General features: G+C 40.3%; 1 protein-coding gene across 2 annotated transcripts in view; it reads left to right on the top strand.

The window, feature by feature from the left end:
- Window positions 1–23316, top strand: part of ANK3 (ankyrin 3) — a 205971-nt gene that overhangs the window by 41357 nt on the left and 141298 nt on the right. For both annotated transcript variants that reach the window (XM_051800208.1, XM_051800209.1), the window contains exons 2-5: window positions 17379–17480; window positions 17946–18044; window positions 18436–18534; window positions 22531–22629. In XM_051800208.1, coding sequence (XP_051656168.1) covers window positions 17379–17480; window positions 17946–18044; window positions 18436–18534; window positions 22531–22629 — 399 coding nt within the window. The remainder of the gene's footprint in view (window positions 1–17378; window positions 17481–17945; window positions 18045–18435; window positions 18535–22530; window positions 22630–23316) is intronic.

The following is a 23316-nucleotide window of genomic DNA, read 5'->3' as shown; positions in this document are numbered from 1 at the left end:
GTGACTTTAACTTATTTAATATTTGGGTACTATTTTCTTATCCTTATTTTATATTTAATTTTTTTGTATGATTGGAAGAGAATGTATGCTTCTGGCTATAGATTTCTAATTCTGTGGATTTTTTAGATGATCTGAGCTGGCATAATTTTAATGGCAGTATAGCAAACACCATGATGGATGGTGGTTGAACAGACAGATTTTTTTGAAAAAAGTAACACACAATTCACACTGATCCTTTTAGTTTTTATAACTCTTTTTTTTTTCCTGTGGCTGTACACTCTTGGTGCCCACAATTTTAACAGTTAAAGTATAAATTACTAAATGTAATGCAAATGCAAGCAAACAATGTGAATGTTAGTAATGTAAATATAAGCAAATTTTATCTTGGTAGTAACTTTGTAAGAGCCAGTAGCCATCCACAGAGCCATGCACTTGAACTCCTGTTTTAAAGTCTCAGCTGGGGCATGTTAGCCATTATTTTAATGACTAGAAACTAATTTTAGAAAATTATATTAAATATCTCAGATACTACCACTGGTTTCTCTGATATAAGAAGTATCTGCAACTAGAGGCCCTCTGTAGGTGCAAGCTGCACAAGCACAGATCTGTACTGATGCTATTTGTCAACCATTTGCTCTCTGAAAAGGGTGTCTGAAATACCACAGACATAAATGCCCTGCTCTGGTGGGCTTCAGCTGACTCTTCCTCTTTCTGAACTGTCTGAAATGTCATTCACTGCAGTTTCAGGGGAAAAAAAAATTCTCTTTCTTCTTGCAAAATCTGGACCAGTAGCTCTAGATTATGGTTTAAACTATTCCAGCTTGTCTTTCCCATTCTTGGAGAGATGTTTATATTGTTTTGTATCTCAGGTCAAACCATGTTTTTCTTTCTGCTGAATTCTGCCATGTGTTGCTTTGTTTGCAAGTCACTTCCAAGCCAGTAATCATAAGCACTCCATCTGGTTGGGGAGCAGAGTAGTGATAATGTAAAAGGACATTTCCACTATTCTGTTTAAAAGAATCCTCCATCTGTACCAAATCTGCCATTTTAATGAGATTGTAAAGGGGTTTTGTTGCTTTTTTTCTTATTCAAAGAGGGGAGGAGATTGATTGTTGAGATATTTTTTCCTTGCATATCTACTCGTTATGTAATTGTATTCAAGGCCCTTTCTTTTTCCCAAACTAAGAATTACTATAGGGATTTGCAGTTCATGTAATTCAGGATGCAAAGTTGCAGAAGGATCCTGGAAATTTTACCCAAAGTCTTTAACACATTGATTTTACCATTAGTATTGAACCTTTCTGTTATTACCCTTTGTTAATAGCATGCACGTGAGAAATCATCCTGAATGCTGCAACACCGATCCACAAGGTTAAAAAAAAAAACAAACCAGCGTCACTATGATTTATGATGGTCAGTAATCAGAGCTGAATTGATGGATGTGAATATGCTGAGATGACTTTTTGGTGCTGGCAGATTTTAATTTTTCTTTGTGCTTTTCTTTTGTAATTCTGATCGTTACTCTTTTAAAATTAATGGAGGGAGAATTGGACAACTTCTCTTGTGGGAATGTCACAGCCTAAACCAGGACAGTTTTGCGGAGGTTAATAGGCAATGGTCTGGGTCAATCATCCTCTGGTTTCATCATACTAATGTGAACTCAAAAAGCCAAGAGCCAGTGACTGGAAAAGCGAAGTAGCTCTTGCAGAATAAATGAGCAGAGAGAGGGGTAGGGAGGGTGGTCTCAGAGGAGCTCCTGGAGGGAACAGGCTGTCACCCAGACCATGCTGGCACTGTCCGCAGGACCTGGGCTGCCTAAGGAGCAAGGGGCACAGCCCACCAGAAAAGCAGCAGAGGCTGTGAGGAATCTTAAACGTGTTGTTTCTCTTTTCCAAACAAGCAGTGCCTCAGCTTTAGGAGAGCTGTTGGATTGCCAGTTCTGTGTCACCAGTCGCCATCTCCCACCAGGAGGCTGCAGTCCAGTGGTGTGGGACACCACCCCACAGAGGGCTTGGTCTTCCTCATAGACTGCTGTAATTTTCTGTAAAACTGGCCAATTGAATCCTTTCATCTACAAAAAAACCCCTATTTGGCAAGTTTTAAATTTAATGTGATTCCCTTGTATCCCATTACAGAAATCATCATATCTCCTTTCTCCTTGTTCTGAAGCACCTTTTCAAAGGCAGAAGAAAGGTATTTAGGTGTTTGGTTTTTATTCAGAGCCAACTCCTCTTCAGTTAGAAACAAAAATTCAGTCACTGGATAGTAACCGTCTTATCTCGGGTTTCTAGAACTGGGATGCATTTATTGTTTTGAAATTATAGATCTCGGTCCTCAAAACAAATAGTAGTTCTAAATCAAAATTCAGTTTTAAGAACTGAATATTCAGGATGCTTTGTTCTGTTGTGGCAGCTTGCAATAACAGCATTGCTGAGGCAGCTGTGGTGCAGTGACTGAAATCTCTGCTACAGGGAGCTCTGTGCAGATATGTCAGTGAGGTAAATTCATTTAAACTGACTTGGTCATCCTCCTGTATTTAAATCAAGGTAGGAGACACCTCCACCCTGCAGACAGCTGTTGGTCTCTGTATTTAGTCAGTGGCAGAAGTGGATCTTAGTCATGGATACTATAATGCCATAAGCAAAAATGTGCAGAAACAGAGAGTAGCTGTTAATTGAGCACATAGTCAGAGACATTAATGAAGTATTTTCAAGCCAGATCCACCTGAGTGTGTGGCCTGCATTTTTTATTTAATAATACACCAGGGCCTCAATTTCTGCGCCTTCCAAAAGATTTTGCATAGATAATTAGCAACAAGTTCTTTGTTATAACATGAGATCTCAGAGCTACTGCCTGGTGGCTGGACTCCTAGTCAATGCAAACAGGGAGAAAGGTTTCTAAAAAATCTCAAATCATCCCCCTAGTATTTTACATATAGATTATTTTCCTTCATCAACAAACAAGACATGGGGCATATCTTGTCTGACAAAAATATTGGACCATGATTATATTTTTCTTTATCTTACCCTTTGCTGTTCTTCTCTACCAGGGAATAGCTGTGCACAGCTCACAGGTGTGAGGTGAGATGTGTAATAGGCAAATGCAGTGCCTGCTCTGCAGGGGCTTGCAGTGCATTGAAGAGATTTCAATATTCCCTTTCTCAGAAGGTGGACATTCCTTAAAGCCATGCCTAATGTAAGTAACTGTAGGGAAGCATGAAGAAAATTCCTGTTGCTGGCAGTAGCTTCCATTGAAAAGGAAGAGGTCAGCTTTACTGAAATCATGAACCCCTCTGTGTGCTTCCCTCTGAAACAAAATTATTTTGCTCTTGGTACTGCTTTTAATCTCTCTAGTTTAGGAACTTGAAGTACATAGAGAACAGCCTTTTAGTTCAGGAAAATAGCCTCTAGAACCTGCGACACAAACCTATCATAATTAGTCATCAGAAAATCTGAATAAATATAAAATTACCGTGGAGTGGGAGGCAGGCATATGTGGTATTCAAAACACATGGAGTGTAAAATGATGTTATTGTTGCCTTTAGAAATAGTTCAAAGTAGTCTGCATTAGAAAGAGCTGATAAGCAGAATGACAAAAGCTTGTTTCATGAGTGATTCCAAGCAGCAGTGGTTTTCTGATCAGCTGATGCTGCAGCTATTTTGGGTATTCCACAGATCATGATTACATACACGGGGAATGATTGGAGGCAGCAAATATGGTAAGTGAGCCAGGAATCCTGGGACACGCTCTGTTACTAACTTAATAGTCTTCTAATCACTTGTCCTTTGCCATTTAAATAGCCAAGGGAAGTCTAACAAGTGCCCGTGCTTAGTTCCTTTAAAAAAAAAAAAAAAAAAAGAAAAAGAAAAAAAAAAAAAAAAAGAAAAAAAAAAGAAAAGCACTTCCTGAGGCCGCTATTTTTAGCAATGGTGCAGTGTCCAAAGTGTTAATTGAGTCGTCAGGTTTCATATCTGGCCACAGAAAATGGCAGTGGAAGAGGGAGAATGCTTTCCAGAACAAGTAAGCATTTGTGGATTCTGAAATCAGAGTGAAATCTGCATATCGAATTTCTTGTATTAGTGTTTTCAGTCTTTGATTGTATGGTACAAGGCTGGATGTAGGAAGAGGTACGTTTGGGCTTGTTTGGTGTATTTTGTTTTCTGATGGTTGGGTTACGATATAGGCTGAGGCGGCAGTCAATGGAATATTGGAATTATTTGTTCTTTCTGTCCTTGCCAGTGGCTGCATTCCATTCAGGACACTCTGTAAAAGACGCTAATTAAAATTGCAGAAACATCTTGTTTTGTTCTGTGATCAGGGCCTTAAGTAACATAGATATGTGTAACAATTTCATTCAATGAAGTGTTTTAGCAAATCTTGCCTATTTAGAAAAAAAGTTTAAAATCTGTGCTTTTAAGGTCTGTTTTCCAAGTAACTCACTTCTTCTACTGACAATCCACAGGTCAATTAAACTCCAAAAGGAGTTTACACTAGCTGTAGTGCTAATGGTATGCTAGTAGTGACCTGTAAAGAGGCACCCCGTATCACTCTTACTCTCAGAGATGGTCCCAGTGACCTTCAAGGTGCTCCCTGTGTGATTTAACAGTTCCTCAAGTGAGTAAACTGCTGTGAAATGACATCCCTGTACTCTGTGAACTAGGCTCAGAGGGTCTTCAATAGCTTGAGTTATTCACATCAGTTAAAACCCACAAAGTTAAAACACTTGTTCTCTAGGCTACTCTACTGCAGAATTAAAATACTTGGGTTCCCAGGAAGGTGTGATATCTTGTCATTAGTACTGATGAGTGCCAAGCTTTGTGAAACGTGAATTAATGGCAGTATTTTTTTATAATATTTTTTATTATAGGTGTCACTGATGCTAGCACACAGTAGTTTACTAGCTAATTTCCATGTCAGCAATAGCTTTGTGTTCTGAAAAAATACTACAGCAAGTTCTCTTAAATGTATTTTGTTGTTTATTTTTTGTCAGCACAGGGCTGGGATGTTGTTCCCTGTTAAAAAGCATCTTTGAAACTCTGGTTGTTTTCTGGTGATGCTATTCTTGTTCATAAACCTAATTCCACCAGTAATGTCAAAACTATGAAAATATTTATTGAGGGGATTCTTTCTGTGAAGTAATTTTTTATAAGAGAAGCTTTTGTTATTCAGGTGTTTTATGGTGCTTGATTAAACTCTCTGTTGTTCAGTCCTGAGAATATAATTTACTCTCTCCCTGTTTTTTTTAGCACAATAGTATCAATCTTCATGGCGATAAACATCTTTGCTGATGCTTTATATGAGCCTCAGCAGTTCAGAACCTGACACAGTCCCTCTGGTTTCTGTGTGCAACAGTTTGGAGAGTAGAGCAAGCTGAAAATCTTGCTGCCCTGGAGCCGTGGCGCTGGCAATGTGCTGGTCTGCAGAATGCTCTGCCCCTCTGTGCTGCAGCAGAATGGTATTTACTCTTGCTTTACAGGGTTTTGTTACAAGTTGTATAGAAACTGCTCCTTCCGTTGGTATATACATTGTTTATTGAAGGTGTAGCAGCTATTTGAGATGGAGTTTGGTGATGGAGAAGGGGAACAGTATATATTTGTTCAGTAAGCTTTTCTTTGCTGATATATGTGATAAACTCTGTTTGTATTCCATATGTACTTAAATCTTCCATAGGTTACCTTGCTTCTTTGAGGTGTAAGAGAGAAACAAGCTCTACTTCACTGCATGTTTATCCTGTAGATTTGCTCTTCAGAAGTGATACTTTAATTATCACTATATAGTAATGGCTCGTTCTATCATCAAATGCTGGGGGAGATTAACTGTAAAGGGCTGGTAGGCAGCATTGTTGGTCATAGGTTATTTCTGTAAGCCTGTAATAAACTGATTATCACTTTAATGGTAAAAGTGAAAACTAGTTCCAAATCCATGTCTATTAAAAGAGTAAAGTTTTTTATCCCAGTTTGGAAAGTATTAATTCATTAGTATTATATCATTATATTCTTTGATTAAACAATTAGGTGTTTTTCAAACATACTTTATTCTGATGCTGAGAAGAAGTGGTAATTTTTAGATTAAAATAAACTATCATGTCTGGTTAAGGTGAGGTAAAATATCAAAATATTGCTGCTGTTTGTATTTTTGTCGAAAAGATTAGAAGTCTCTCCCAAGATACTCAGTTCATCATGGTGGTTCTGCAGAATTCTGACTCTCTCATGCACAGTGGCTTTGAAAGACAGAAAAATACTAGTTCAGTTCTGTCACTGAAAAGTCACCATGTGAAAATGGCAGTGATTTATCTGAATATTTGGTAACTTTCACTCTAGGAATAAAACTGAATTTCTTTCTCCCTCTGTTCATCACAAAGACCCCCTACAGAGATTGTCCTCACTGTTACTGTTTTCAACCTGTTTGCATCTGAAAATCCTGGTCCTGCCCTTGCCCCTGCAGTGCTTTAGACTTCTCCTTTTGTTTTGGAACAGATTTTTGTGTTTAGAGTTAGGACAGGACTTTAAAATGTAAACTCTAGTTTAAAACTCTTGATAACACTTGCAAGGCTCTGATTTGTAACTTTTGCTCATAGATTTTGGTGCTTGGTCTGGAAAAAAACAATTTTCCCGTTGGAATCTGAGCTAATCCTCAAACCTGGAACATGTGGAGTGAGGAACAAAACACTTGTAAACTAATTTACATTTACTCTGTACGCCACTGAATACATTTCATCCAGACAGCCCCAACAAATGCTATTGCAGAACTTTCCATACTGTTGCACAAATCCGCAACAGTGAATGGCAGTGTTTAATCGTGGAAGGGGAGGACAAAGGGAGTGCTGGGAAACATGGAGCCTGGTGGCTCTTCCGTGCCCAGCCCCACCGCTCCATGCAGGCCACGCGCCGCGGGTGTCCACGTCACACAGCATCACATCCGGGAGAAAGGTGGCAAGTTTTCCTCAATTTTTCTAGCAGTAGCAAACAGCAGTGTGTGTAACACCTGCTCTGGTTTGCTCTGCGCTGCCTTTGTGCTTTACTGTAGTGTGGTGAATTGCTAAATGGATCCGCAGTTACTGGGTCATATCCTCGACAGCAGAACCAAGTGGAAAACAAGCTATGGCAGGTTATGGTCAGCAGGGAATTTCAGCTCCTGTAGGAGAACATGGCTGAGCAGCCATGGCAGCCTAGAGTATTCCCTGATGGTATTCCCCAGTAGGTCTCTTAAATCTCCAGGCCAAGACTCAAATTGTTTCCTGGCAGGTTGCTCAGATCCTGCGTTTGAGATCTGTTAACTCCCTGGTGTGAAATTCCCCTTGTGAGTTTGGGAAGTGCTAAGCAGGTTTTTCTTCTGAACAACCAGAACTACCTCAGTCTCTGGCTCTAGGGTGATGTTCGAATCCTTTGGTTTATTGGTTCCATTGATTCTTTGTCATTGTACCAGGGTATATATATTTCACAGCAGATCTACTAAGAGATGTCAGGACAGGTGGTTCCATAAATGTAACAAGCTCTCCTAAGGTAAACTGCTGTGAAAAAGCTCATGTGATGCCTCTAAGTGGCCCTGCAGGACTGACTGTTACCAAGTTTATGACTGTGCTGCACATCTTGCCCCATGAGTCCTCCTAGCACCCAAAAGCTCTTTAGATAGTTTTCACTGAACCTACAGGTTCTGTATGTCACGTGAGCTATGTGGAGTTTTCCAGCCAGAGACTCTCTTCTACAAGGTGTTTGAGTGTGTAATTGGAAGAAGTTCTTTGCTTCTGATAAAGGTCATAATCCCTGCTAAGGAAACTGATGCATTGACACTTATAAACTGATAGAGGTTTGTAATTCCTGTAAGAATCCTGAACTATATGCTAAAAAAAAAAGAAGTAAAGCTCTAGTAGATAGCTTTAGAACTAACCCTTCAAGTGTCTTTTAAGACTACAAAAGTATAAACCATAAGTGTGTGGGGGATTTGCAACACTTGTAGTGTAAATTGGTGTGTTTCTGTCTATATTTATGCCACCTCAGAAATGACTTGACCAGTTATCATCAAACAACCTTTCAATTTAATGATAGTTGTAATTTCAAACCTCCAAGACAGAAGTATTTTGGTTTTGAGTGAGAGATGCATTTAAAAATAAGATGAAGTGGAAATTTATGAATTCATGGTACTGAAAGCTCTTAATAGGTTATGTAGCTTGTCTGCAATATTTTTGGGGAACATTTATGTTGTTGCACTTCCACTGACATGAGTTTTCTCCATGTTATTACCACTAACTTTACAACATCTGATTGAAGTATATTTACATAATATTTATGTAGTGAGCTCATTTTGAGTGAATAAAATCTTTCTCCCTAAAATCAGCAATATTATCTCATTTAGGTTTATATGATTTTTTTCCCCTATCTCAAGTTATAGACAAATAAAAACACTTTAAAAAAAATGTTTTGACAAGAGTTGCTGAATTTTCTTCTTCTCCTTTTTGGGTCCTGATTCTAAAATGAGATGCACACAGAGAAGAGGAGGTGGACTGACTGATATTATTCATGCAGTGATCTGAAGAATGTGACTTTAGCATGGAAATGGCTTTAAACTTGGGCCTGAGATGTTCTGAAATTATCTCCTTGCTCATGGGGTAGTCAGCTTCTGAGGGAAAAAAGAGCAGGGAGGAGATCAATGGCATCTCATCTGGCTTGACATATAAGAGAGTTATTATCTTCAGGTGAATGTAAACATAAGAAGAAACCCTGGAAGCACATCCGACCCTTCTGTAGCTCTTTGTGACTGTGGTAGAAGTTATGAAAGCCAGTGATTTATTTTTCACTTGTAAGTGTGTGATAGGAAAACTTTAGAGAGTGAGAGATGAGTCATTAAAGTTCAGGAGTTTCTTCCCAGAGTCTGAGATTAACTTCTAGAAGTGGAGACTCAGCCTGGAGAATGAATCTTGAATTTTAGATGCTCAAATCTTTTGCCTCTTAGTGCATTGGGTCCTTTTCATTGCTTATACATGTGAGTTGGTCACAGAGGGCCTGGTTCTTTCCTTGGTTGTCACTTCTAATGGAGTACAGTGATTCACTGGTGAAACCAGGGATTTTGCTAGTTTTAGGGTCTTGAACAAAATATGTCCCAATTTACCTTGTCGTTTGTCTTTTCGACCAGTACAGTCTGATAGCTGAAAAGTCAGTATTAAAGAAATCTTGTTTTCTCATTAAAATCATTCTTGTGATTCTTGTTCTTGCATATTTAGAAAGATTGTGTGTATTGTGCATTGATTTTTGTAGTCCTCGATCTTCCTTTTGGTGTTACTAATTTAATACATCCATACTAGTAATTGTTTTCATAAAATCTTCAGGTGAAACTGACTCATCAAACTCGTGTTTCAAAATCTCAAAACCTCATCTGTGCAAACTGGTAAAGAGTATGGAAGTAGTGTAGACCCTCTCACCTCCTATCTGAACATGGTCACCCTGGAACAGGTTTGATTTCAGTTCAGGTGATTTTGGTTGGGTGGTCAGATGATAATTTTGTATAGAATCGCAGTTAAGTTGTTCTGCATTTGTTGCATCTTTGTGGCAACAAGTAAATAATATAAACATGACATCTTTAGGGGCATTTTCAGCCTGGATTACGTTCAACATATTATAGATGTTGTGTGTGGATGTTAGGCAAGAATTTACCATATAATTCTGTATATTTTGTGCCTTGGAAATCACAACCCCCTTTGCTCTTTGTAGAAAATCAAAGGAATAACAGGTATTTTTCATTTATATCTTGTACTTGAGCTTTCTTAGGAAGCAGTCATTCAGACATTTAAAGACACCCAGGCTGGATTAGTTGTGTTATAAGTCCCAGGACTGACTGAAGAAGGCTGCATGTGCAAGGTCTAAACAACTTACACAGTAAGAAAGCTGCATCACAGCAGATGTTTGTCACTGCAAGCAAACAACTCGCTTTAGACCTCTTGATGTGGTTAAGGGCAGTGATAAACACCTCTTGTACTGGGAGCTGGGAAATGTTCTTGTATGTATCAGCCTTAACATCTCTGGCTCTCATCCTTTTGAACCATCTTCCACAACAAGTGGTTCACATTCAGTGGTAACAGGGCACAGATTCAGCATTTTGCCAAGACAGACTCCAAGAGGGACAGTGGTGTAAGTGATCTCGAAACTGGTGTATATTAAACCCACACATCAGAGGCTGACTTTGTTTTGTGGTCTAGCAAGGAAACAGGTTTATTTGTTTGCTTGAATATTTTCCTGGTTTGGGCAAGGATTTCTAGAAGGAAGGAGCTGCATCTAAAATGCGTTTTCCACTTATGTTTTGAACTGCTTAAGCATGTGATTTTGAGGAAGTATTTTATTTTCTCTACAAGCATGATAAGATTGACTACTGTAGGGGATAGAGCCTCACTTGTTGATGAACAGTTGATTATAGATTCACATGCAAATTTTGTAAAAATACAGATGTTTTAGTCTCCACTAGTATGACCAAGAAGAGGGGTTTCACACACAGTCTAAAACCAGTGTAATTATTAACTTGTGGAAAGCTTATCATACTTACATAGTTGGAATAGGGCCCTTTATGGGCACATTCCAGATAGAATAATAACTTTGGATACTTTATCATGCACAATACAATAATATGATCAAAGAAAGTTAATGATTAAATTGTGTGATAGGACAAACAATTAGAGGGATTAGTTTGGTTTTTTACCAATAATTAAATTATTTCCCTTTCTGCAATCATATTCAAAATAGCTGGCCTTCCCTAACCAAAAGATGTGTCCTCTGAATTGCGAGGCACAAGGAATGGAGCTTTTCCTGTTGTCCTATGGTTGTGTTTAGGGCTGTGATCTCAAAAGCATCTCTCTAAAGTATAATTAACAGCAGGAGTGCAGATAGCAGTTGGCTGTCCCATTCTTATCAGAACAAAACAAGTGTGGTAGTATGGTATGTAAAGCGTGAGTACTTGTTTGCACAAAGAACATCCAGTGCAACCAGCCCCCTTTCTAATAAAGAAGACACAACTGAAAATTTTTGATACTGATTTAGTTATAAGGTAGCAGGGAGATGCAAGGGCTTAGAGCTGCTTGGAGGATAGATCAAGAGCCACCTTGTGAAAATGATGTGGCTGGTTTACCTCACATGGCTCAGACACTGCTGTTAACTGGCCACTGTAGTTTATTTTAATTAAAATTTCATCCCTTACCCAAGTGAGGGTAACATATTTGCCTGGAGGAAAATTCAGATTTAATATAGGAGGCCAAGGGCCTCCCATTTCCAGGGTCTTGCTTAGTGCCCACCAGAGTTAAGCCATCCTGCAAAAAAAATGCCATTGGTTGTAGTAAGCCCACCCTTATCAAAATAAGCAAAAATGTTATCATCCCTTTCCTCAAGTCACCTCATGCTGCTACAAGACTAGTGTTGTTGAGCACATTTCCAAATGGAAGTAACATAAGTTCATCCCTTAAAATGAGGTCATTGCCTCCCCCCCCCAACAAATGTTAGGCATGGTTAGCATCTTTTTGTTGGGAGTCAAGCCAGAATGCATCCTGCTCTGGCACAATGGGAACCTGCTGGGGGTTTCCCTTCACAACAGCTACTGTTAAAGATGGAGTGAAAAACAAAACCCTGCTCCCAGTGTGAGAAAAGACTGGATTTTTAATCTGAAAAAGAGACCACTGTAAGCAGAACACGAAGGAAAGAGGGATGAGCATAATAAAAATACCACCAGTATGGGGAGGGGGGCCTGTGCACATTAAAAATAATGACTTTGCACTTTTGAGGGTTCACTAAATAATACATATTCTCTGTTTGCTTAGGGGACCCTCTCTAGTCCCGTGGAAAAATCAGGTCAAACTCTGGACTGAGTCAGTGCAAATTTCCTCATAGTTTTTGTCTTTACTCTTGCTAAGTAGTCTCTTACTTCACTGGGAGCACTTTGAGAAAAGGAGTGAATATGTGTTTGCTAGGGTGAGTCAGCATCAGCATTTCCTGGAGGCTTAAGGTAATATCCAAGTGACTTAAGAGTTGATCCTGTAATAGAAACATTTTTAACCTCATATAGCTTTTCCTCAAAATGGGGCAACAGTTCCCGGGTCTTAGCCCTGTGCATCCCGGGCTCTGCTGTCCTCCTTGTGTCAGGACTAGAGAACCATAAGGTAGAGAAGGGCTGGGAAACAGTGTGCTGCTGCCAGCACAGCTTATTCAGCCCCAGCCCTTTCCTGACATGTCTCTGGGATGAAGGCTGTTGAAAATGAGCTCCAGACTGGAAAACCTGTTGTGGGCTGCAGGCAGCCTGCAGTCTGCAAGCTCACCAACCTGCTGTACATTAGAGAAGGGATTTTTTTATAGCATCCTACATTAAAGGGAAACACACAAATCTAAAAGAAATACACATTGCATAAAAACTGCATTCATTAGCCAGTCATCTGCATTTGCACATTTCTTTAAACTAGAAATAGCCCCTTTTTCTTCCAAGAAAATATGAGGAGAGAGGGGAGAAATCATACCAGCTGTGAAGAAAAAGCTTGATATTATGCATGCATCAGTACTGGTACTCTCCCATAAATCCCCTGTTTATTAAATATTCTCTGAAAAGCCATTCCAGAACTAAATATCTGTGCACAGGGTCTGAAGTGTGTCTCTTCAAGTATTAAAACATTTGTAAGAATCTTGATTTTTAATTCTAATCTGAATATAGAGTTTGAAATCCCAGGGAGTCCAAGAGGGAGCAGGGAATGGCTTTGGGGACACAGCCTGACAACAGGGATCCAGTGCAAATGCACAGGAAGGGCTGCAATCTTTGTGACTGACTGCAAGAGCATCTAAGAATCAGGGTGCTTTGATGTATGTCCCATGCCTGTTGTTCTCTTGATATTTATCAAGCCAGTGGAGAATCAAAAGCCAATTTTCATCTTTATTTCATGTTGGGATTGATTACAAAAACAAAAGAAAGGGATCTGCATAGGCTGCAAGCATACAGAATGCCTCTCAGGACTATTGAGGTTTAAGTAATTAATACTGGAGAAAAGTTTCATTAGGTCTTTTAAGGTAATGTCCTGTAGACATACTGTCTGTCCTGTCTGTGTGGGGTTCTTATTTTTGGACACCAACTAGCGTGGAAGGTGGCAATGGGTATATGGGGAATAGTTACCCACAGAGGGGAGTGCATGGGCATCCTCAGTGATGGCTGGAAACCTAAAATATTCCCCACCCCATTGTGATTTCAGTGCATTTCATATAACAGGCTCTTTGTCAGTCTTTGACAAGGGCTTCCAGGAACGGTGGCAATCCAGATAAATAATTATTAACATTATTGTTGTGATCTTTAAAATCCTTCAGTGATTTGAGCCTAGGCTTCTGTCTATGTAGTACAGAGGCAATTACCAGCTCTAGCAGGGACTTCAAGAAGCTCTTTTTTAAGAAAAACAGTTTGAATTGAAAATAACATTTTTTTTTTTACTCTGTTGAGGTTGGTTTTTTGTTTTTGTTTTTGTTTTTTTTTTTTAAAAACACTAGGCTTACAATAAAGGTAAGGTGAGAAATTCTAGGTTCAAAAATGTGGAAGTTTTGGGTTAATGCTTTTGATCAATTTTTACTGACCCCTATGCTGAGGTTTTATGGAAGTTGGATAGCATTCATTGGTTGTCCTGGGTTTTGGAAGTGGAATGTCTTAAAAACAAGGGTCTTCAAGGCATTTTGCAAGGTAGAAAAAGCTTGAAAGTCTATTTGCTACCTGAGTAGGTCTGAAGTAATGCCTTAGTTAATAGGGTAAGTGGAAGCTGCCAATGCTACTTTTAGAGAGGCTGAAATTGCTTTTGGTTTCCAGTGATGTTGGTTCTCTTTTCTCTCTGATGTCACTGCTTGTTTCTGCTTATGGCTGAGACCACAGTGGAGGGAGAGAGTCCCAGAAACCCTGTAGAACATTTTTACACAATTTTACACCCTCAGTCTGTTATCCCTCTGTGCAGATCTCAAGGTTCCTGTGCATGGTGGCCCAGAATGGGTGAGTTAACCCAGTCTGAGGGCTTGGGAGCTTCAGCCAAGCTCAGAAGAAGAGGTTTCCCCATTTCTCAGAGCACAGGGATGTGTTACACCCTGGTTGCTAAGGCAGCTCATGCAGTGTCACACGGCTCACATCACGTTCAAGTAACTAGAACCCAGCAAGGTGGAAACTGGATGTGCCAACTGAGACCAGCTGAACTGTGGGAGAGTTTGGGTTATCCCAGGCATGCTGACAGCTTCCCTGGGTGCTTCCCATTTATTGGTGTCATGCCTGCACATGTCAATGCTGCTTTTCCTGTAGAGTGCCCCTTGTGCTGGGAGACTGTGGTTGTCTGAGCACTGGGAGTCCAGGCTGAGGGATGCTGGACCCAGCACCACACCAGCCCCGCTGCTTGGATGGCAGCCTGGCTGCCGGTGTTAGTGATGAGCCTGGGCGGTTTTAGCACAAGGAGTGAGTTCTGAGAGGTGACTAGAAAAGAAGGGCATGCTGTTTTCTTGAAGGATTTCAGGAATGGATTTGTGCATCACTTAGCAGCACCTGAGATAGCTTGGTTTGAAACATTTTTATATGTCCTCGGGCTGGAAGTGGAACCTGACCTTTGTCCTTCCTTCTGTTAGTGAGTAAGTTCTTCCAAGAGCCCGTAAGTCTTCCAAGAATCCTTAAGTCCAAAATGTGGCACTAAACCTGCATTATATGGGAAAACTGTTGTTTAAACATGTCTTAAAATGGTTTTTTGTAGTCTCTTTGCAAACACATGCTCCTTCTTCCCAACACCCCCCCCAGCAACTGTTATCTCCCATGCAGGAATGTCCTAGGAAGATGTCCTGAGGTGTTCTCATTGAACCTTGTTAACCCCTTCCTGTGATTGGGTGTTCCTGTAAGCCCCTTGAGACTTCTAATTGGTTACTCTGTAAATCCTCCTAAACCCTATAAATGTAACCCCCCCAACAATAAACTCTCTCTTGCCTCCTCTCCACGCCCCGTGTGCTGTCTCCGTGCTGGCCATGGAACGACGTGCATGGGGGGAGGGGAGGGCACCTCTCCCTTCCAGGCTCAGGGCCTGAAGAAACCCCTGATGCTGGAGTTCCCTTTCCCTATCCTTCAAGACGTTGGAATGGTTCCTCAGATGGAAATAGAACAAGAACTGGGCCGCCCCACGCCGTGGGTGGGCAAAGGGATCCAGACCAAAAGTCATGCCCAAGTCTGTAAAAGATACAGGCATTGCTCTCCCTCTACAGTGAAACTGCAGTTAGGTATCAATGTGAATATCAGCTGTGTGTCAGTCCTCCTGCCTCTCCACCTCCATTTTATTTGAGCGAACAGAAAGGTTTGAATGACTCTGAGTGGTGTTCCTTGTCTGGCATGTGTTAATGTGACTGGCAGGATATGATTTTCCATAGCAAGCTGCTCTGGTGCATCCCTTCCCCACCCAGAAGCAGCTGTAAACAGCTGATGTTCATTCTCATCCACTTGCTGACTGTGCCAAACAGACATGCCATTGCCCTCTGACAAAAAGGCTCCCGCTCTGTTGAGTCCTGCCTCATACCTTCAGTAATGCTGATAAAATGCTGACCTGTTTTTTACCCCGGTGGCTGCTGTTGCTAAGCACTGAGAATATGACCTGTCTCCTGTAATAATCTGCATTGCACAGCTCAGATGGTCTTCCAAATGGAAGTGTTTTACCACACCTCTCCAGGCAGCTTTTCCTCCCCGTAGTCTTTGCGGTTATGACCGTGTAGTTTGTAGCAGCACCTCGTTTTTGGTAAAGCCTAATTAAACATCAGTGTTTGGTTTTGTTGGAAGCACACTGCCAAGAAGTTGGTTTGTAACGATCAGAGTGGTGTGCTTGGAAAAGAATGGTAAAAGCAGGGAAGGCTGTAAGCTAGTGCACTGCAAAGCAGAATGCCATGTGTGCAAAACTTGGGAGAAAACTAGGAGTTCATGAGTAATGGTTCTCTCCTTGGAAGAGAGAGCTTGTTGTGTTGAAAGTACTGGTAAAATATACTCTTGTAGCTTCTATGGGTACAAGGAAAAAAGCAGACTTTCTACTCACTTACCATTTTGCTGTCATTGTGCCCAAGACTGCTTCATCTTGCACATGAAGGTGGCCTCTGATGGGCTTGAAGCAATGCTTGAACAGAACATATGGTTTGCAGTGGCTTTATTGACAGGAGAGGAGAAAATATAGCAAATCCAGAAATTTAGGATTAAAAAGATATAAATTATCTGCGCAACAGTAACTGAGTTTTGGTGCCAGGGTGCTTTGTATTTCTCTTAACTCTCACTGCATTTATTTTTTCTCTGAAGGCAATTGTTGCACTCTCTTATAACCTTAAAGGATCATAAAGCACTTAAAGCTGCAATGATGTAAGCCTGTGATGAAATGATACGGGGGGGGGGAAGAGAATTCCTGCTATAGCAATCGAGAAGAGGGCACCAAAAATGTGTTGTCTGCCCAAGATGCCAGGGAAAGCTGTGGCACAGATAAAATCACAGATATACGATTTGTCCCTCTTGAAAGCTAACCCAGCTCGTTCCACTTGCTCCAAGGCAGGATCCGCATTATCTAAACCATCCTCCATGGATATTTGCATAACTTGTTGTTAAAACCCTCTGGGGATGGGATTTGCTTTCAGTGATTCTTTCATGACTTAACCAACATTTCCGCCATCCTTACATTCAAACTAAAGTCATCATAAAGCAAATTTGCATAGCTGTCTTTAATGCAAGACCTGAAAAAAAAAATGAAAGTGCAGTTTAGATGATGGCACTATACCTAAGGATTTCTGGCTTCCTCACTGGATGTGGACAGACTTTGTAAAAAAAATGTGCTATAAAATGAAGGAGGATGGAGAAAATGAACCAAAATGTAATAAGACACGAGACTTTAAAATGTGATCATTTGTAGAACCATGGGGTTTTTTAATTCTGCTAATCCAGTCCTTCAGTGGTTGGCTGTTTTGAATTTTTTTTAAAATCTCTCACGTTAGGTCTCATATTACTGGTCTGTTCAGCTGGGATATTAAAGGTGGTGTGGCACTTTAGGAAAGAGCGGAGTGATTTCCATGAAGTCAGTTCCTGAGCTTTACCATGTTTGTCTTCCATGCTGGGTACCAGATGTGTCCCTGGTGACTGGCCTTGCATGTTAGACAGTGCTACATAATTCATGTCCATATGTGAAGTCGAGTCTCGTGCTGCCCAGTCAGGCAGGCAGCCCACCCACACCACAGGGAGTGTGCCTGAGCAAGGAGAGCAGGGCTTGACCCACATTTGATAAAGTGGTTTGGGATTCTTTATTGTCTAGTTAAATATGTTGAATCATTAGTAACTCCTTATCCAAGGGAATGTGTATTTATACTGTGCCGTAATTTCTAATGGGACTTTTCCTTTTTCTCTTGCAGTCTGACACAAATGCAAGTTACCTGAGAGCTGCTCGAGCTGGCAACTTGGAAAAGGCTCTCGACTACTTAAAAAATGGAGTGGACATCAACATTTCAAATCAGGTTGAAGAATATTTTGATCAAATTTGCTGGATAAATACCTTTCTCAGTTTCTTTAATTTCTCTTTATAGTTGCACTTCATGTCAGAGATAACTTAAATGCTTTTGATGAGCCATGTTTACATATTTTGTCCAATTAACACTGTCCCCCTTACCCAGAGACCATTCCACGTGCACTTGGAGAATGTTGTGCTGTGTAATGTTATCTTTCATTCTATTTATATTACGTCAGATCATGGGACAGCACACAGAACTTGAGAACCCAGAGCTAATATATCTTGACTTAATTCTTACTCTTTCCTCATAATCTATTTCTTGTAAAATTTACCTAAGAGTAGTTTTTTAGAAGCAGTCCTCTCAGTGGGTTAATAATAATTTGTCTCCTGGTATGTTTGGTTGATGGGAAAACCTTTGCCAATCTTTCTCATTGCTCTTCTTTTTTCCCTTCTCCTTTTCTTTTTTAATCAGAATGGGCTGAATGCTCTCCATCTCGCTTCCAAAGAAGGACATGTAGAAGTTGTCTCTGAACTCATACAGCGAGGTGCCAGTGTGGATGCAGCAACAAAGGTCAGTCAGGCCTATCTAGTTGTTCCCTTGTTCACACTGCTGGCAAGGGCACAGGGTGTTGGCCAAATGATCACAGGCATTGCTGCAGCAGTAATTGCCCGGTTTCCACTGGTGGGGTGGTTTCAGTAATTGTTTAATAGAAACTTTTCAGATGATAGGAAATGTCACACATTACTAGGGAGGATATTTACTAGACAAATTGTAGATTCCTCTTTTGGTTTCTGTCCCTGTCTTCTAAAATAAGTCACCCATTAGAGGCATTCAGAAGGAGTATTTTATTGCAGGGAATACTATATTTTAAAGTCTTTAAATTTTAACCTGTTCTTGACTGTGTTATGTATTCAAGCTCAGATTTTTTACTCCTTTCAAATATCACTGTCTCTAATTTCAGAAAGGAAACACAGCATTGCACATAGCATCCCTCGCTGGACAAGCTGAAGTCGTCAAAGTTTTGGTTACGAATCGAGCCAACGTCAATGCACAGTCTCAGGTAAAGTAATAACGTCCCTGTTTGGTACTGTCAAATACTTTGCTGACATTAAAATTGTTCTCCCCTTAAAAACTATAGTATTTGTAAGTGTATTTGGTGGATCTCGCTGTGTTAATGTTGGCTCTTGAAAATCGGGTTTGATAGAGTCACTGAGATGAATGTATCATAAAAGAAAAACAGTCTTTTTTTTGGCTGTTCCATGTACACAGGTAACAACAACAGGTGCAAGGGCAAAGTCTGAACACAGAGCTGGCATTTTATTACTGAAGCAGCCCCTTTAGTGACTGTAGTGTTGAGTTCATTCCTATCTTGTAACTCAACAGACAATTAAAACTTCAAATGCTTCCAGCTCTCCCTTCTCTGCTCTACCCCTTGCCGGGTGGTCTGAGAGTACCAGGAGGCATCATGGACATATCCTCCACCATAGGCATGATGGTGCAGTGAAATCCCAGGCTGTGTTCAGGTCTTTTCCCACATGGGATGTCAGCAATCCTAGGATTAACTCGCAGTTGCCCACCTTGTTTATCAACAGAGAAAACATAGAAATAACGTCTCTGTTTTGAGTTGTCCCAAAGCTGCACACCCCTGGAGAGGAAGGAAGTGGAGGCACATCCAGGAGTGTTTGCAGGGTACTGGAAGTGGTTGTGTAACAGGCAGCACAGTAAAGTATGTACCCTTCAACCTGAGATCTGCCCTAGGAGTGTCCTACGAACTTGTTAGAGTCAATGGAGATACAGATAGAACAGGAGAGTGGGAGAGAACGTGTTCAGATAAAGGGATCCTCTTTCACATAATTGACTGTCTCAGGCTTAATTGAGCTCATCCCCTTTCCTTGTACAAGGAGCTACTGCAAGCATATGCAGAGATTATAATTTTGGTCAAGTCCTTTGAATGAATGTTTAGGTCAATTATAGAGAATTTGAAATAAGACAGTGCTGGTGTTAAGAGCAGAGCAGTGAAATGAAACAGAAAAACTCTGGCTCGAAAAATGCATAAACTGCAAATTGCTGAAAGTCAGGTGTCTGTGCCAGAGGTGTCCCTGCATGCTGCCCCATTCCTGTTCTCCCTGCTCAGGGACTGGCTAGCAGGCAGGCAGTGTCAGAGAAGGGTTCAGACAGTCTTCTCAGCTGGCCCAGTATTGCCATTTTTCTGTATTATAAAGATGTGGGCATGATAGGAAATGTTTGTTCAAAAGGGAAATTAAAAAATTTACATTTTAAAGAAGCATGGTGGGATTTTAATTAATTGGTCTCTCAAGTAATATGAACAAAATGCTTAATAGAATCTATTTCAAGAATCCTAGTTATTTGTGGTCTATATTCCATGTTTTCTTCACCTGGACAAAGAAAATGGGTGGCTCAGTTCTCCTTTTTTTACTCCTTTATACTAGCTAGTACAGCAATATTTGGTTCCAGGCACCATACAATTTACATTTAAAGAGCACAACAACAACAAACAGTATTTTTAAGTAAAATCTTCCATGGCTGTTAAGGTTTGCCTGTTAAAGAAATTAAGATGGGGTTGACAGGATCTTTTCTAAAAGCTTGTGTTTGAGAACTGGTGTATTCAGCCCTGAAACTAAAAATAATCTGAGATTGTAAACATCTTATATAACTGCATTGTCCATACACCCTAAGGTTTTGCCACATGTTACCCTTATTCTACTAACATACAAGAACTAAAGATTTATTTCTCCCCCCACCCCATTATGGTTGCCTTTGGTGTTTTTACTTGGGACACACATACAACACATATATTGTCCATTCCACAGCAATACCTGGCAGTGAGATATCCCAGCTGAGATTAGCCTTTTGAGGAGGTCCCTGGTGCCCCCTGTTACCAAATAGCCCCTGGACCAGCTTTGTTTGTGATGTTGAGATCCCTTGAGCCCTATTAAAGCTTAGAATAAAGTTCTGCTGAATCTGGCATACCCACAGAGACTACCCAAAGATTTTTTTTGTTTTGTTAAAAGACCTGTTTTCTGTGAGTTTGGCTTTGTTTCCTCTTTCCTTGAAGGTAACAGCTCTTCCATGCTGACAGTTAGGGATGTTAGGGTTTTCTTTAACCAAATCTTCCCGTCTATAAAAGAAACACCTCCAAACTGTAAATTTTTACTGAGTTTGAATGTTGTACCTCTTCTAAGGGCTATGTATCATTATTGAAGACAAAATTATTTCCTTAGGCTTGTGCTGCTCTGGCAATTCCAGCCTCTTTATGAAGAGAGAAGAAAATGCAAAATATGGGGGGAGGAAGATGTTGAAAACCTTAGGCTAATTTAACATAGGAGAAAAGGTTCTTCTATGTCCCTAAATGATAGTAATACTTGGTTCTGAGAATTTTTGCCTATTAATTATTTTCTGAAACTTAATAATTAGGTAGTGTTTCCTGCTGCCTTTCTAACTGCAAATATTTGAAACTGAAAAAATTAATCTTTCTTTCCAAATGAGTTAGTAAATAGATATTGAGTATGCCATGAAATGACAGGGACAAATGCCAGACTGCTGTTCACTCTAATAACTTGTAGTGTGACATATTGGGTACCAGAAAGCAAGTGCTTTCTGGCTTATTTGCTTTTAATTAAGTAGAATTTTGTGTGTGTGGAAACTAAGGCATTAGGCCTCGGTTCTAGAGAGTGCATAAACACATTGATAACCTTAGGCTTTGGCTGTGATAGGACTTTATGATTGTAGCTGTGCTTTCCTGAACAGAGACCAAATGATCAAAATACTGGGGCAGCAGCAGCAGACCCTGCAGCTTGTGCGAGCCTCGTAAACATGTGGCCTCACAGCTGCTCAGTGTCTGGCTGATGGTGAAAGTTCCCCTTGGATCAAACATCCAGTTCACGCCATCTCCTCTCCTCCTGTCCTTTGTTCTGACCTCATGTTTGTCTCTGCTGCCAGAGGATCCTCCCTCGTGCTTGGCCTCAGGTCACCTGTGCTCTCCAGTGCCCTCAGCTCTGCCCCGCTGCTCTGGCAGTTTTCACTGCAGCTGTAACTCAGCCCACTTTCACTCCTATAGGTCATAAGCTGTGGTTTCCCTTCACCTCTCCAGAGCCCAGCAATGTGGATGTTTCTTCTTTGATGCAAATATACGGCCAAACTCTTCTCAGCTCCTCTGGCTCTGTTAGTTTTTCTGCGGAATCCAAGTCAGTGTTCTGCGTAACTGTAGCAGAGATTTCAGAAGTTCTTATAAAAATAGGGAAAAGATACATTGCCTTAATGTTAGTCCCCAAAAATTCAATTTCTGAAAGGCTGTGACCTGTTTACAGTTAAGGCAAGGACAAAAGCATTGACTGTAAGAGAAAGGCACTTACTGAAGAATGAGTTAAGCTCTGCAGCCTCTAATACTTGTATTGCATTGATTGAAATCACTCACTTAAGCACAATTTGAGAGATGCTCTAATGTGGTCGGAAACACTGATAAACCTCTCTCAGACTACTGAGAACCAATGATCCTCAGATCTCCTGGTGCCTGAAATATGAAGTAGCTCAGTGACCACAAGCAGACTGTACTCAGAAGGCAGCTCTTCGAGGAGATGGAAGGCATATGTAGCTGGACAAGTGAAAGAGAAGTCAAAGCTAATGGAAAGAAGAGGAAAAATTGGCAATTACTCTGAAGAGCCATTGCTCTTGCTTTTGCTACAGACCTGAATTGTATTTCCCTGTCCCGTTTTGCATTTCCCATGCTGTGGCTGTATTTATCAGGAAATTCCTACCAAATCATCTGTCCAGATTGATTTTTCATATAACTTCACAATAGATATAAAAGGAATTATTCTCACCTAGCTGTAGGAATTGTATCTGGCTGAAAGATTCCACTGTGTCCCTTTAAATAACATTACCCCTCTCCCATCTTCAGTTAAGTCAAGGGAGATTGGTTAACTGGTGTGTGAACAAACAGTTAATTTATTTCTCTCCTGATCTACCTGACTTTGGCAGACCTGTGGTATGTATGAAATGTCTGCAGAGTGTTTACACTCTTGTTTTCCTATTTCAGAATGGCTTCACTCCACTGTACATGGCAGCCCAAGAAAACCACCTGGAGGTTGTCAAGTTTCTTCTTGACAATGGTGCCAGTCAAAGCCTTGCCACAGAGGTAAAAGTTTGAATTTCACGCTTTATGAACAAAGTAAAATGTGCTTCAGCAGCAACTTCTGCCAGCTTGTATCAAACTAGTCTTTTAAATACAAAATTAAAGACGAGTAAAAAGCTCAGCAATTTAAGCTCTCTCTTCCCATTTCTAAAATGAAAAAAAAAATTAACTAGAAACAGTTCTAAATATAGATGTGTTCTTAGTCATAACTGGTAATCTTTCAGGTTAAGTGCTGAAACAGGGAAGCTGTGTGTATAATATAAAAGTTCTCTGTGCTTTCATTAAAAATAGTGAGTAATGAGAAGGATGGCAACCATAAGGCAAGAACAACTGTCTACCTGTGCTTTGGAGCCAGCCTGGGATACCAGGAAAAACTCAAGGTTACTTGAAATGCAAAATTAGCTTATTGCCACCCTATACCTCATGGTGTCACTGTATAATGATGTAGGTATGGAATCTTACTCTTTTGAAGTCAAGACTGTAAAAAATCCATCACTAATGGATCAAAATTAAGTTTCCAAAATCACTAAAAATGAGTTTTAGCTAGAAGTGTACGTCAGAGCTACTTTCTAGAAATCCTCCAAGATATGAAAGTCAAGAAATGAAAATATATATACCAAATATATACCAAAATGAAATATTTTACGTGTGAAAATTAATTGAAATTTGAAGTTTTCAGTAATCTCATTT

This window comes from Manacus candei, unplaced genomic scaffold (assembly GCF_025592945.1).
Source record: "Manacus candei isolate 608988 ecotype Guabito, Panama unplaced genomic scaffold, ASM2559294v1 h1tg000050l, whole genome shotgun sequence".
Taxonomy (NCBI): Eukaryota; Metazoa; Chordata; class Aves; order Passeriformes; family Pipridae; genus Manacus; species Manacus candei.
This window is presented reverse-complemented; position numbering and strand designations above follow the sequence as displayed.